The sequence below is a fragment of the Phyllobates terribilis genome, unplaced genomic scaffold (genome assembly GCF_046119375.1).
Source record: "Phyllobates terribilis strain yellow unplaced genomic scaffold, ASM4611937v1 Scaffold_2__4_contigs__length_985480577, whole genome shotgun sequence".
NCBI lineage: Eukaryota > Metazoa > Chordata > Amphibia > Anura > Dendrobatidae > Phyllobates > Phyllobates terribilis.
The window spans coordinates 324,884,342-324,901,058 of NW_027362762.1; the positions used below are offsets into that span (position 1 = coordinate 324,884,342).

Genomic DNA, 16,717 nt, shown 5'->3' on the forward strand with positions numbered 1-16,717 from the left:
TATAAAAATTATTTTGAATTTGCAACCTGGTGGAGGTTAGTATAGATGGACTAATAGAACAAGTCCCACACACTGCTACAAGCCCAAGCCCAAATATTTTTTCAGAGCTAGATGCAGATAAAAATTATTTTGAATTTGCAACCTGGTGGAGGTTAGTATAGATGGACTAATAGAACAAGTCCCACGCACTGCTACAAGCCGAAGCCCAAATATTTTTTCAGAGCTAGATGCAGATAAAAATTATTTTGAATTTGCAACCTGGTGGAGGTTAGTATAGATGGACTAATAGAACCAGTCCCACACACTGCTACAAGCCGAAGCCAAAATATTTTTTCAGAGCTAGATGCAGATAAAAATTATTTTGAATTTGCAACCTGGTGGAGGTTAGTATAGATGGACTAATAGAATGATGCTATGCCCAAAAGGTTTTACTTCACTAGGTGCAGTAAAAAAATTTGTATTCTATACACAGGTGGTGTAGCTTGCAACACAGATAGGCTACTCCACTGACTAACACACACTGCAAGAGGCCAAAAAGGTTTTTCTCTGCTAGATTTAGCCAAATGCTGTGAAAAAAACTTGCACAGCACTGGCACAGACCTGCCTGGCAAAAAGTGATAGGAACTGATGTAACCTAGCCCTCAAAAGGACTGCAATTACAATTAGTCTTTACTCCCAACCTATCTATTTAAGAGCACAGACCTGCCTGATAAAAGTGATAGGAACTGATGTAACCTAGCCCTCAAAAGGACTGCAATTACAATTAGTCTTTACTCCCAACCAATCTATTTAAGAGCACAGACCTGCCTGATAAAAGTCGTAGGAAATGATGTAACCTAGTCCTCAAAAGGACTGCAATCACAACTATTCCCTACTCCCAAGCTATCTGTAGATTTGTGCGAAAATTGGCTTGAAATTAACAATGAAAGAATAGGGCACAAAGCAACAGCGGTGCCGTCTAACACGCAGCTGCAGCAGTGAGAAAATGGTGGCGACGGGGAAAATGTCTGGGTCTTATAGGGCAAGGACATGTGACATACACTGCCAATGACACATGCCCTTGCTTGTGTGAAAAAAAGCACTTCGCTCCGTGTGTGCGCTGCTGATAAGCTGACAGACTGCACCTCCCCACTGTAAATGCGGGAAAGAGAAAAAAAAATGGAGATCTTCATTATTTATGCAGAGATCCATCCCCTCCTCCTCCCCCTGCCCCGCTGTACACTCAAACTGCGTATTAACATTAATTTTCAGCATTACTGAGAAAAAATCCAGTTATGATTGTGGTGCACGAACAGTTATCGAACATAACCTCGAACAGCCGAATTTTTTTCAAATTGTTCGTGTTCGCCGAACGGCTCGAACACCGCCCAAAACAGCTCGAATTTGAGATTGGCGAACAGTTCGAGTCGAACACCGCTCATCTCTACTTCTCACCCTTTGAGTTATTGTACGGCAGGCATCCTAGGGGGCTGCTGGACGTAGCTAAGAAGACGTGGGAACAGGAGCCAACTCCGAATAGGAGTGTAATTGAGCACGTGGCACGCATGCAGGATCGGATCGTGGCGATCATGCCCATAGTAAAAGAGCATCTAATGGATGTCCAGGTAGCGCAGAGTCGCAAGTATAATAAAAGAGCCACGGTCAGATGCTTTAAAGAAGGGGATCGGGTGTTAGTGTTAGTGCCCACAGCAGAGAACAAACTCATGGCCAAGTGGCAAGGGCCATATGAAGTATGGGAAAAGGTAGGGGAAGTAAATTACAGAGTGTACCAGCCAGGAAAGAGAAAACCGGAACAACTGTATCATGTGAACCTGCTAAAAGCCTGGAAGGACCAGGAATGTTTGATTACGGATGCGACTGCGGTCGTACAGTTGGGGAACCCTCTGTCACTGGCCAGGGATGAGGCCGTGGGTGAGGTTAAGATAATTGACGCTCTCACAAAACAGCAGTGGCTGGAGGCTTGGAATTTGTTGCAGTAGAATACAGACGTATTCTCAGAGCTGCCCGACCGGACCTTGGTGATCCAACGTGACATTGTCATCAAGCCTCTCGGGAAGGGTACGAATGAAAACGTATCGTGTACCAGAAGCCCGGAGGCAAGCCATCACAGCTGAAGTAAAACAAATGCTTCAGTTAGGAATCAGCGAGGAATCTAGGAGTGAGTGGGCTAGCTCCATTATGCTGATTCCGAAACCGGATGGATCATTACAATTCTGTAATGACTTCCGGAGATTGAATGAGGTGTCAAAGTTTGACCTTTATCCAATGCCTCGGGTAGACAAGCTAATTGAGAGACTGGGTCAGGCACAGTACTTCACCACGCTCAATCTCACCCAGGGTTACTGGCTGGTGCCCCTGACAAAATCGGCAAAAGTAAAGACCGCCTTTATAACACCAGAGGGTCTCTATCACTATGTTGTCTTGCCTTTTGGATTACATGGGTCCCCGGCCACCTTCCAGAGGTTGATGGACATAGTGTTAGAGCCTCATCAGAAGTATGCATCAGCATATTTAGATGCTGTCATCATCTTTAGTACCAACTGGCATACCCACCTGTCCCAGGTACAAGCAGTGCTGGATTCACTCAGAATTGCAGGATTAACAGTGAACCCCAAAAAATGTGCAATAGGACTCAAGGAAGCCCAGTACTTAGGGTACGTGATTGGCCGCGGGGTTATCAAACTTCAAATAAACAAGATTGAGGCCATTCAAAACTGGCCCAGGCCTTTGAGTACAAAACAGGTGAGAGCGTTCCTCGGCATCATTGGGTGCTACCACCGGTTTATACCTAATTTTGCTGGGAGATCGGCACCCCTAACCGATCTGTTAAACGGTAAGAAGTCAGTTATGGTATGGTGGAACCCTAAAGCGGAGGAAGTGTTCCAGTTCATGAAGTCGGCGTTGTGTGGACAGCTGGTCCTCATCAGCCCCAACTTCAAGAAAAACTTTGTCGTACAAACGGATGCCTCAGAGGTAGGCCTAGGTGTGGTACTGTCGCAAGTGGTGAACGGAGATGAACATCCAGTCACCTACTTGAGCAGGAAGCTTACCCCAGCAGAGAAAAATGATAGCATAGTGGAGAAGGAGCGCTTGGCTATTAAGTGGGCCTTGGTGTCCCTATGCTATTATTTGCTCGGGCGACAGTTTCGTTTGATAACGGACCATTCGCCCCTTGTCTGGATGAGAAATGCAAAGGAGAGGAATGCTCGGGTCACCAGATGTTTCCTGTGCCTACAAAATTTTAGTTTTTCGGTGGAACATCGGGCTGGGAAGTCGCAGGGAAATGCGGATGCCCTGTCACAGGCACCCTGTATGGTGACAAGTATTCAACCCTACAAGTTTGAACAGAGAGGGGGAAATGTGAAGCAGTGAGGGGAATTACATGCGAGGGATGGTATGTATCCCCCCAGAATGCGCATAGAAGCATATTGAACCCGCTGGAGTGCATTGCAATCACAGACATAGCTGTGGTTGCAGTGTAGATTAAAAGTTTGGACTTGGTCAAGCTTCTTGACCAAGGCAGATTTAGTAAAACCCAGAATGGGCTTTTATTTTTGGAGTGGACTAAAGTATGGCAGTGGAACGGTCCACTCCCTCCAGCCCTGGTCTTGCATGTGGCTCATGCCCATTTTTCATTTAAAAACCTGCAGCCAAGGTTTAGGTGTGTCAGTTTTGTGTTTGCAAGCTGCAGAGCTGGAGGCTCTGCAATACTGGCCTGTGTGACAAGAACACAGAGGCCAAAAAGGCAAAACTCTGACGCACCACAGAGTGATACGGCGGTGCAGTCCACGGCAACGGGTCTGGAAACGGACTGTATTTTGACGGCCTGGCTGCGATCTGGAGGATACCAATTACTGTTACTTTGTGAGTTTCTGGAAAATAAAGACATTTGATTTGAACTTTTCCTCGGTTACTGCCTCATTACCGCACAGTGTGAACACAGCTTCACTATAATATATATATATATACAGTACAGACCAAAAGTTTGGACACACCTTCTCATTTAAAGATTTTTCTGCATTTTCATGACTTTGAAAATTGTACATTCACACTGAAGGCATCAAAACTATGAATTAACACATGTGGAATTATATACTTAACAAAAAAGTGTGAAACAACTGAAAATATGTCTTATATTCTAGCTTCTTCAAAGTAGCCACCTTTTGCTTTGATGACTGCTTTGCACACTCTTGCATTCTCATGATGAGCTTCAAGAGGTAGTCCCAGGAAATGGTTTTCACTTCACAGGTGTGCCCTGTCAGGTTTAATAAGTGGGATTTCTTGCCTTATAAATGGGGTTGGGACCATCTGTTCTGTTGTGCAGAAGTCAGGTGGATACACACCTGATAGTCCTACTGAATAGACTGTTAGAATTTGTATCATGGCAAGAAAAAAGCAGCTAAGTAAAGAAAAACGAGTGGCCATCATTACTTAAAGAAATGAAGGTCAGTCAGTCCGAAAAATTGGGCAAACTTTGAAAGTGTCCCCAAGTGCAGTTGGAAAAACCATCAAGCGCTACAAAGAAACTGGCTCACATGAGGACCGCCCCAGGAAAGGAAGACCAAGAGTCACCTCTGCTTATGAGGATAAGTTTATCCGAGTCACCAGCCTCAGAAATCGCAGGTTAACAGCAACTCAGATTAGAGACCAGGTCAATGCCACACAAAGTTCTAGCAGCAGACACATCTCTACAACAACTGTTAAGAGGAGACTTTGTGCAGCAGGCCTTCATGGTAAAATTGCTGATAGGAAACTACTGCTAAGGACAGGCAACAAGCAGAAGAGACTTGTTTGGGCTAAATAACACAAGGAATGGACATTAGACCAGTGGAAATCTGTGCTTTGGTCTGATGATTCCAAATTTGAGATCTTTGGTTCCAACCACCGTGTCTTTGTGCGACGCAGAAAAGGTGAACGGATGGACTCTACATGCCTGGTTCCCGCCGTGAAGCATGGAGGAGGAGGTGTGATGGTGTGGGGGTGCTTTGCTGGTGACACTGTTGGGGATTTATTCAAAATTGAAGGCATACTGAACCAGCATGGCTACCACAGCATCTTGCAGCGGCATGCTATTCCATCCGGTTTGCGTTTAGTTAGACCATCATTTATTTTTCAACAGGACAATGACCCCAAACACACCTCCAGGCTGTGTAAGGGCTATTTGACCAAGAAGGAGAGTGATGCGGTGCTATGCCAGATGACCTGGCCTCCACAGTCACCAGGCCTGAACTCAATCGAGATGGTTTGGGGTGAGCTGGACCGCAGAGTGAAGGCAAAAGGGCCAACAAGTGCTAAGCATCTCTGGGAACTCCTTCAAGATTGTTGGAAGACCATTTCCGGTGACTACCTCTTGAAGCTCATCAAGAGAATGCCAAGAGTGTGCAAAGCAGTCATCAAAGCAAAAGGTAGCTACTTTGAAGAACCTATTTTCAGTTGTTTCACACTTTTTTGTTAAGTATATAACATGTGTTAATTCATAGTTTTGATGCCTTCAGTGTGAATGTACAATTTTCAAAGTCCTGAAAATACAGAAAAATCTTTAAGTGAGAAGGTGTGTCCAAACTTTTGGTCTGTACTGTACATTTAAAAGCTTATATTCACCTAATTCAGGTTCCCCATCCATCATGATCTCTGCCTTCTCTTCTATCGTGCAAAGTAGTGGGCGCTAGGATGTGCCATTCAGTGATACCATTGTACCACCTGACAGCACCATCCATTTTTCTTTTCAAATTGTGCCTACAATTCAGACAATTTACAGACATTATCGGCACTGTCCCCATTGGGGCTCACAATCTACATACCCTTGCCTATCCGTCATCCCGGCCCTGCTTCTTATACCATCTCAAATATCTTTAATGAAATGTGAAACTTTTTATCATGTTCTTATTTTATGTCAATTATTACTATTTTATTATTAAAGATCTTTGGCATGACATTTGTAGCTTGTAGTCATCATTTTAGATTCATATGTATGTGATTGAGTTAAACTGTCATTACATACATTTTATAATAACAGTTTAATACAAACTGTTGTCTGCTACACAGGAGACATATACAGTCATGACCGAAAGTGTTGGCACCCTTGATTTTTTTTCCAGAAAATGAAGTATTTCTCTCAAAAAATTATTTCAATTACACATGTTTTGCTATACACATGTTTATTTCCTTTGTGTATATTGGAACAACACAAAATAACAGAGAAAAAGGCAAATTGGACATAATTTTACACAGAACCCCAAAAATAAGCTGGACAAAATTGTTGATACCTTTCCAAAATTATGGGTAAACGACTTTGTTTCATGCATATGATGCTAGTTCCAACTCACCTGTGGCAAATAACAGCTGTGGGTAATATAAAAATCACACCTGAAACCAAATAAAAAGGGGAACAGTTGACTCAATCTTTGCAATGTGTGTTTGTGTGTGCCACACTAAGCATGAAGAACAGAAAGATGAGAAGAGAACTATCTGAGGACTTGAGAAGCAAAATTGTTGAGCAATATCACCAATCTCAAGGTTACAAGTCCATCGCCACAGAACTTGATGTTCCTTTGTCCACGGTGCGCAACATATTCAAGAAGTTTACAACCCATGGCACTGAAGCTAATCTCTCTGGATGTGGAAGGCAGAGAAAAATTGATAAAAGGTTGCAATGCAGGACAGTCCGGATGGTGGATAAGCAGCCCCAATCTAGTTCCAAAGAAATTCAAACTGTCCTGCAGGCTCAGGGTGCATCAGTGTCAGCTCAAACTATCCATCGACATTTGAATTAAATGAAATGCTATGGCAGGAGACCCAGGAGGACCTCACTGCTGACACAGAATCATAAAGAAGCTAGACTGCAGTTTGCCAAAATGTATGTGAATAAGCCAAAATCCTTCTGGGAAAGTGTCTTGGGGACAGATGAGACTAAGATAGAGCTTTTTGTTAAAGCACATCATTCTACTGTTTACCAAAAATGATGTCTACAAAGAAAACAACACAGTACATACAAAGCTGGGTTTGCGTTCTAGGTCATGCGGTACAATGACCCCAAACATATTTCAATAAGCACCCAGAAATGGATTGAAACAAAGCACCGGAGAGATCTGAAGTGGTCGGCAATGAGTCCTGATCTAAATCCCATTGAACACCTTTGGAGAGATCTTAAAATTGCTGTTGGGAGAAGGCTCTTCAAATATGAGAGATCTAGAGCAGTTTGCAAAAGAAGAGTGGTCCAAAATTCCAGTTGAGAGGTGTAAGAAGCTCCTTGATGGTTATAGGAAGCAATCGATTGCAGTTATCTATTCCAAAGAGTGTGCAACCAAATATTACGTTGAAGGTGCCAACAATTTTGTCTGGCCCCCTTTTGGGGTTTTGTGTGAAATTATGTCCAAATTGCCTTTTTTCTCTGTTTTCTTGTGTTGTTACAATACCCACAAAGGAAATAAACATGTGTAATTGCAATAATTTTATGGAAGAAATACTTTATTTTTTCGAACAATTTCAAGGGTGCCAATACTTTCGGCCATGACTGTAGCTAGTAATAGCCTTGGTCACGCCAGATGATCACTGTGATTTTCTGTCTGTGCAGACAGACCAATCACAGTAATGAAAGCTGAATAAGTGATGTCACAGAGAAGATCAGAGCCGACTGTTAGGTACTGGAGGAGGGTGTTGTACACCTTCCTGCATCGTTTATGATCGGTATTATTACTGATCGTGTTACATTCCTAGATGCCGCTGTCAATAGTGACTGTAGCATTTAAATGGTTAACAGCATCATTACCACACGATCGCTGAGACTTGATGGCTACCATGGCAAAACTTAAAATCAACCAAAAAAAAAAACCTGTCTCAGGTCCATCATCTGTCAAGCGAAAAATAGTGTACTTCCACATTACTGGCAGCACAAAGGCTCTGGAAAAGTGATCTGACTCCCCTTCCTCTCACCCCAATAAAACAATCCAGCAGAATCTGTGCTCCTGAATCGAAATTTCCCCCTTCCTGCTGAGTCACACAGTGTACCCAACCTGCAGTTAGCATATATCACATTTCTGTATCGAGAACAATTTATTAACAATTTATGGAGTACATGTCTCTACAAGTACAAGCGGGGCACAATGTATCGGGCATTAAGCTGGCATATTTGCAATTTTCCCTCTGCAACATCCAATCCATGCTTTTTTCTGGAAAACAGCCGTGAGACCAAAATAGTCATGTCATTGATGAATTCAATGAGGGGTGTAATTTCCAAAATGTTGGCCATCTTTGGGGACATTTTTTTTTACTTAAATTCATATATTTTTACCTAAAAATAATTTTTGCAATTGGGTATCATTACAAATTTTGTTTTGCTTTTAAAGACTCTTTTGTTTCCCTGCAGATTCAACCATTTTTATTAAGTCTGTGGCCATAAATCATGAACTCAGAAAAAAAACAGATAAAAAAAAAGAGTTAAAAACCTTCCTATTAGAATTTAATTCTATGACAGACTGTAGAGTTTGTCAGTAACCTAGGCAAGGAGCAGTAAAGTAGAGCAATGAGTGCAAGCTCTTTGCTATGCAGCATGCAGGCGTAGCTTCTGTGCTTCCCCGACAGAGTTGGTCTGGGCTGGCGGGATACCGGGAATTTTCCCGGTGGGCCCCGCCCCCTGCTGCAGAGGAGAGGGGGAGAAGAGAACAAAAAAATATCCTGCGGTTTTAAGGGGCACGGGCCCTTTAAAAGCGCAGGCACAGTGTATGCAGGGACGTGCGCACGCAGCGTTCATTACCTGAACCACTGCGGCGCACGTCCCAGTGAAGCAGCTGAAGCTGTGTGTCTCCCTTCGCCGGCCGGCGTATGACGTCATCGTCATGCGCCTGCTGTGAAGGAGGCTCACAACTCAGGAGTAGGAGGACACCGCACGGGAGCGCAGGAAGGTAAGAGTTGTGTGTGTGCGTGCGCGCGCGTGTGTGTAATGGTCTGGACGCACTGGCTGGACACACAAGGGGGGGCCCAGCTGGACACACAAGGGGGGGCCCAGCTGGACACACAAGGGGGGAACAGCTGGACACACAAGGGGGGGCCCAGCTGGACACACAAGGGGGGCCCAGCTGGACACACAAGGGGGGGCCCAGCTGAACACACAAGGGGGGCCCAGCTGGACAGACACACAAGGGGGGGCCCAGCTGGACACACAAGGGGGGTCCAGCTGGACACACAAGGGGGGCCCAGCTGGACACACAAGGGGGGGCCCAGCAGAACACACAAGGGGGGGCCCAGCTGAACACACAAGGGAGGGCCCAGCTGGACAGACACACAAGGGGGTAGCCTGGCTGGACACACAAGGGGGGATCCTGGCTGGACACACAGGGGGGGAACCCTGGCTGGACACACAAGGGGGGCCCAGCTGGACACACAAGGGGGGCCCAACTGGACACACAAGGGGGTAGGCTGGCTGGACACATAAGGGGGGAACCCTGGCTGGACACACAATGGGGGAACCCTGGCTGGACACACAATGGGGGAACCCTGGCTGGACACACAAGGGGGGAACCCTGGCTGGACACACAAGGGGGGGCCCAGCTTGACACACAAGGGGGGGCCCAGCTGAACACACAAGGGGGGGCCCAGCTGAACACACAAGGGGGGCCCAGCTGGACACACAAGGGGGGGCACAGCTGGACAGACACACAAGGGGGGGCCTGGATGGACAGACACACAAGGGGGGGGCCCAGCTGGACAGACATACAAGGGGGTAGCCTGGCTGGACACACAAGGGGGGATCCTGGTGGACACACAGGGGGGGAATCCTGGCTGGACACACGGGTGGAACCCTGGCTGGACACACAAGGGGCAACCCTGGCTGGACACACAAGGGGGGCCCAGCTGGACACACACAGGGGGAACCCTGGCTGGACACACAATGGGGGAACCCTGGCTGGACACACAAGGGGGGAACCCTGGCTGGACACACAAGGGGGGAACCTTGGCTAGACACACAAGAGGGGAACCCTGGCTGGACACACAAGGGGGGAACCCTGGCTGGACACACAAGGGGGGAACCCTGGCTGGACACACAAGGGGGAACCCTGGCTGGATACACAAGGGGGGCCCTGGCTGGACCCAGGCAAAGGGGGATGGGTATATGGGGTGGGCAGGCTGGACACATGGAGGCCAGGATGGATATATGGGGGGGCAGGCTGGACACATGGAGGCCAGGATGGATATATGGGGGGCAGGCTGGACACATGGAGGCCAGGATGGATATATGGGGGGCAGGGTGGACATATGGAGGACAGGATGGATATATGGGGGGGCAGGCTGGACACATGGAGGCCAGGATGGATATATAGGGGGGCAGGCTGGACACATGGAGGCCAGGCTGGATATATGGGGGGGCAGGCTGGACTCATGGAGGCCAGGATGGATATATGGGAGGGGGCAGGCTGGACACATGGAGGCCAGGATGGATCTATGGGGGGGGAGGCTGAACACATGGAGGCCAGGATGGATATATGGGGGGGCAGGCTGAACACATGGAGGCCAGGATGTTTATATGGGGGGGACGACAGGATGGACACATGGGGGGCTAGGATGGATATGTGGGGGGGCAGGCTCGATACACGTGGGCTAGCATAAATATATGGAGGGGCACGCTGGATATATGGGGGGTGTCAGGATGGATATATGCAGGGGGTAAGGGCAGTATGGATATATCAGGGCGGAGGCTGGACAAATGGAGGCCAGGATGGATATGTAGGGGGTGGGCAGGCTGGACACATGGAGGCCAGGATGGATATATGGGTGGGGCAGGCTGGGCACATGGAGGTCAGGATGGATATGTAGAGGGGCAGGCTGGACACATGGAGTCCTGGATGGATATATGGGGGGGTGTCAGGATGGATATATGCAGGAGGGAAGGGCAGGATGGATATATGGGGGGAGGCTGGACACATGGGGGCCAGGATGGATATGTAGGGGGCAGGCTGGACACATGGAGGATATATGGGGGGATATATGGGGGGGCAGGCTGGAAACATGGAGGCAAGGATGGATATGTGGGGGGGGGCAGGCTGGCCACATGGGGGAGGCTAGGATGGGTATATGGGAGGGGGCAGGCTCGATACACGTGTGCTAAGATAAATATATGGAGGGTTCACACTGGACAAATGGGGGCCAGAAGGGACATATAGGGGTGCCTGGCTAGACAAGAGACTTAATTACTGTTTGGGGGCCAGATTGAGGAACATACTTTATTAGTTTATGGTGGCCAGTGGGGAACATTATTACTTTAGATTCCAATTATTATTATTACATTATTACTTCTGTAATATAATTTACTTTTTAGGAAATTGTTTTCCTTGGGATGGGACAAAAGAGGGGTCCTGTTACTGTGCCGGACGGCACTATGTTGCTTTTTTTCTTCAACTGGTATAGTGTAGAAGTTGGGGGGGAAAAGTGGGAATATTCTCTAGAAGAGATCAGTTATTGGTAACCGTGTGTTATTTTCTGCAGAGATGATTCCTGGCTGGAAGAAGTGATGGCTGTCTGTGCCAGATGAATAAGAAAAGTAAAGATGAAGGACTTCACCTAGAGACTTCACTGGTGAGTCAGTGTATTACATGTACACTTACACCACACATGTGGTCAAAATTGTTGGTACCCCTCGTTTAATGAAAGAAAAACCCACAATGGTCACAGAAATAACTTGAATCTGATAAATTACAAATTTTTGAAAATGAACGAATGAAAGTCAGACATTGCTTTTCTGCTTCCACAGAATTAAAAAAAAAATTAAACTCATGAAATAGGCCTGGACAGAAATGATGGTTTTCTTCTTAACTTAATATTTTGTTGAACCTTTTGAGGCAATCACTGCAATCAGACGATTCCTGTAACTGTCAATGAGACTTCTGCACCTCTCGACAGCCATTTTGGCCCACCCCTCATGAGCAAGCTGCTCCAGTTGTCTCGTGTGTGAAGGTTGCCTTTTCCAGACGGCATGTTTCAGCTCTTTCCAAAGATGTTCAATAGGACTTAGGTCAGGGCTCATAGAAGCCACTTCAGAGTAGTCCAAGGTTTTCCTCTTCGCCATTCTTGGGTGTTTTTAGCTGTGTGTTTTGGGTCATTATCCTGGTCCAAGACCATGATCTGCAACTGAGACCAAGCTTTCTGACACTGGGCAGCACATTTCTCTCTAGAATCCCTTGATAGTCTTGAGATTTCATTGTACCCTGCACAGATTCAAGACACCTTGTGCCAGATGCAGCAAAGCAGCCCCAGAACATAACAGCCTCCCCCATGTTTCACAGTAGGGACAGTGTTCTTTTCTTGATATGCTTCATTTTTCCGTCTGTGAACATAAAGCTGATGTGCCTTGCCAAAAACTTCCATTTTTGTCTCATCTGTCCATAGTACATTCTGCCAGAAGCTTTGTGGCTTGTCAACATGTAGTTTGGCAAATTCCAGTCTGGCTTTTTTTTTTTTTTCAACAATGGTGTTCTCCTTGGTCGTCTCCCATGAAGTCCACTTTCGATCAAACAACGACGGATGGTGCGATCTGACACTGGTGTTCCTTGAGCTTGAAGTTCACCTTTAATCTCTTTAGAAGTTTTCCTGGACTCTTTCGTTACCATTCATATTATCCGTCTCTTTGATTTGTCATCAATTTTCCTCCTGCGGCCATGTCCAGGGAGGTTGGCTACAGTCCCATGGATCTTAAATTTCTGAATAATATGTGCACCTGTAGTCACAGGAACATCAAGCTGCTTGGAGATGGTCTTATAACCTTTACCTTTAACATGCTTTTCTATAATTTTCTTTCTAATCTCCTGAAACAACTCTTTCCTTTGCTTCTTCTGGTCCATGTTGAGTGTGGTACACACCATGTCACCAAACAACACAGTGAGTATCTGTAGCCCTATATACAAGCCCACTGACTGATTACAAGATTGTAGACACCTGGGATGCTAATTAGTGGACACAACTTGATTTAACATGTCCCTTTTGTCACATTATTTTCAGGGGTACCATCATTTCTGTCGAGGCCGATTTCATGAGTTTATTTTTTAAAAAATTCAATGGAAGCAGAAAAGCAATGTCTGACTTTCATTTGTTCATTTTCATAGATTTTTAATTTATTATTACTTTTGTCAGATTCAAGTTATTTCTGTGACCATTGTGAGTTTTTCTTTCATTAAACGAGGGGTACCAACAATTCTGACCACGTGTGTATATAGTATATACAGAGCTCCTGTGTATGTCACTGGTGATCACTGTATTACGTATACACTATATACAGAGCTTCTGTGTATAATGTCACTGGTGATCACTGTATTACCTGTACACTGACACTATATACAGAGCTCCTGTGTATAATGTCACTGGTGACCACTGTATTACCTGTACACTATATACTGAGCTCCTGTGTATAATATCACTTGTGATCACTGTATTACCTGTACACTATACACTATGTACAGAGCTCCTGTGTATAATGTCACTGGTGACCACTGTATTACCTGTACACTATATAGAGAGCTCCAGTGTATAATGTCACTGGTGATCACTGTATTACCTGTACACTGACACTATATACAGAGCTCCTGTGTATAATGTCACTGGTGATCCCTGTATTACCTGTACACTGACACTATATACAGAGCTCCAGTGTATAATGTCACTGGTGATCACTGTATTACCTGTACACTGACACTATATACAGAGCTCCTGTGTATAATGTCGCTGGTGGTAATAACAGTGTTGTTAGTATTGTGATTTGTATTCATGATCAGTATTGTAGCATTTGGTCACTTTGGGGTGGTAATATGTGGTCTGCTCATGGTGTGGCAGTATTTGTTCCTTGTATGTGGTATTATTCGATCACTATGTGGTGGTAACATGTGATCTAGTCATGGTGTGGCGATATTTGTCCCTTTTGTATGTGGTATTATTGGTGTTGATATAGTGAACTGTGTTGTGTATGGCGGTCATATTGTTCTTGCTGATATTAACTAGGAAAAGATTTTTTTCCATTAGGCCACAGCCCCATCATTAGTATTTGATTAGTATTTTTTCTCAGGAGTCGCTGCTAAAACAAGGAGTGGGAGATAAATGCAGAATTGGTGACTTGTTTCTATTCTACCTTTTCTCAGATTGTTCCTCACCTGGTTTTGGCTCCCACTCCTGAGAACAAATACTGACCAAATACTGATAGTGGGGCCGTGACCTTAGAGATTAAATACTTGGACCAGAGCGGCAGAGATGCACTTACAGGGGTTCTCTGGTGAAAAGAAGTAATCACCTCTCTACAGGATCAGTGATAATATTGATTGGTGGGGGTCTGACTGCTGGCACACAATTGGCAGAATGTGGAGCTTTTCTCCCCATTAGACTGGAGTGGCATGTGAGATGCGACCACTGATCCATTCATTCCCTCAGTGACTGTGAGCGCTGCTCTTTTTTGGAAGCCCCCAAGAGAATGAATGAGGTTGCAGTCAGATGTCCCACCTGTCGCTGCATTTTAAAATGGGGATAAGTGTCCTGTCAGGGATAAGCGTTCCCCATTTTTCCGATCGGTGCAGTTTCCAATGTTCGGACCCAAACGATCAATAAGTGATCACCGATCCTGTGGATCCCATGGATCGGTGATAACTAGTGTTGAGCGATACCTTCCGATATCAGGAAATATTGGATCGGGCCGATACTCAAAAAGTATCGGATATCGCCGATTCCGATACCGGAAACCAATGCAAGTCAATGGGACACAAATATTGGAATGAAAAGAAACCCTTTCTTTCCTCGTAGGTTAATTCTACATGAAGGAAAACAACTAAGAATAATGTAGAATGTATTGGGGGAGGTGGTTGCCCAAATCGATGGGAACAGTGCTCACAGTGAAACATGAAAAGCCGGCAATTCAGCAGCAGCATACACCGGTACCCGACAATTTAGAACAGAAAGAATAGAGCATCACACATAGAATAGATAGATAGAAACATGTCAGTCACATATATAAGAAGTACAGAGACAGTGTTGCTTACTGTACTTGTCATTTAGTGTTAAAATAAAGGATTTCTTAAAAAAAAATTGGCGTGGGGTTCACCGTAATTTTAGTCTCTAGCGGAAGTTAAGCAGACGGCTGGGGCAGATGTTTGAAGCCTGGGAAGGGGGTAATACCCACGGAGCTTCCCAGACTACTTATATCAGCCCCCAGCTGAATACCTAGCCTTTACTAGCTATTAAAATGGGGGACCCCCCCCCAAAAAAATGATGTGGGGTCCCCCCTATTTTAATAGCTAGCAAAGGCTAGGTAGACAGCTGGGGGCTGATATTAATAGCCCAGGAAGGGTGTCATGAATATTGGCCCCCTCCCTGGCTAGAAACACCAGCCGTCAGCCGCCCCAGAAATGGCGTATCCATAGAATGCACCAATTCTGGCACTTAGCCTCGCTCTTCCCACTGCCCTGTAGCGGTGGCAGTGGGGTAATAGCGTTGGGGTTGATGTCAGCTTATAATGCCAGCTGACATCAAGCCCAGGTTAGTAATGGAGAGGTGTCTATAAGACACCCCCATTACTAACCCCATAGTCAAAGTTAAAAAAACCCCAAAACACCCAGAATAAAGTCCTTTAATTGAAATAAAGACACAATTCTTTATTGTTCTAAATTAAACCATACTTACCATCACGCCCATTCCAGCTGAAGCCAACGATCTCCTGCAATAAAAGTAAAATAATAAAGCAACATCATCCTTACCTTCCCATGGTTCCCAGGATGGCTCCAGCTCTGCTACATTCACATGACAGGCTGGATCACAGCAGAAAGCTGCCATCCAGCCTGTCATGCTGCAGGCAGACACTGAGAAGCGCAAGCATGCTTGCGCTCCTCAGTGTCTGGCTGTGACGGCATCCAGATGAGCCGACAATGAACTCAGCTCACCTCATGCACGTCACTGACAGCGTGGGAGAATTCTCCTGCGCATGCGGTGAGCGTGAGAGACTCGGCTCATCTGGATGCCGTCACAGCCTGACACTGAGGAGTGCAAGCATGCCTGCGCTTCTCAGTGTCTGCCTGCGGCATGACAGGCTGGATGGCAGCTTTCTGCTGCGATCCAGCCTGTCATCTCGATGTAGCAGAGCTGGACCTGTCCTGGGAACCATCGAAAGGTAAGGATGATGTTGCTTTATTATTTTTTTTTTATTGCAGGAGATTGTTGGCTTCAGCTGGAATGGGCGTGATGGTAGGTATGGTTTAATTTAGAACAATAAAGAATTGTGTGTTTATTTCAATTAAAGGACTTTTTTCTGGGTGTTGTGTTTTTTTAAAATACTTTACTAGAAATTCATGGCGGTCATGTCTAATAGTGGCGTGACCCCATGAATTTCAGGCTTAGGACCAGCTGATAATACCAAGCTGGCCCTAACCCCTTTATTACCCAGTGAGCCACCGCACCAGGGCCCTGGATGAGTTGGGTACAGCGCCAGAAGATGGCGCTTCTATGAACGCGCCATTTTCCGGGGTGGCTGCGGACTGCAATTTGCAGCGAGGGGGGTGGGGCAGAAAGCTTGGGCCTCCCTGCGCTGCAGATTCCAGCCTCCAGCTGCCTAGATGTACCTGGCTGGACACAAAAATAGGGCGAAGCCCCACGTTTTTTTTTTTTTAATTATTTCATGGACTAAATGAAATAATTAAGAAAAAAAGGGCTTCCCTATATTGTTGTGTCCGGCCAGGTACAAATAGGCAGCTGGTGGTTG

The 16,717-nt window shown here is 45.8% G+C and overlaps 1 protein-coding gene across 2 annotated transcripts in view; it reads left to right on the plus strand.

Moving 5' to 3' along the window:
• LOC141251856 (cytokine receptor-like factor 2) overlaps window positions 1-16,717 on the plus strand; it is a 165,961-nt gene that overhangs the window by 105,393 nt on the left and 43,851 nt on the right. The window contains exon 2 of one of the 2 annotated variants that reach the window (XM_073670426.1): window positions 11,479-11,568. The exons of the other annotated variant lie outside the window; for it this stretch is intronic. Within the exon in view, the coding sequence (XP_073526527.1) occupies window positions 11,521-11,568 (48 nt within the window). The 5' untranslated portion in view covers window positions 11,479-11,520. The remainder of the gene's footprint in view (window positions 1-11,478; window positions 11,569-16,717) is intronic. 2 annotated transcript variants of the gene reach the window in all.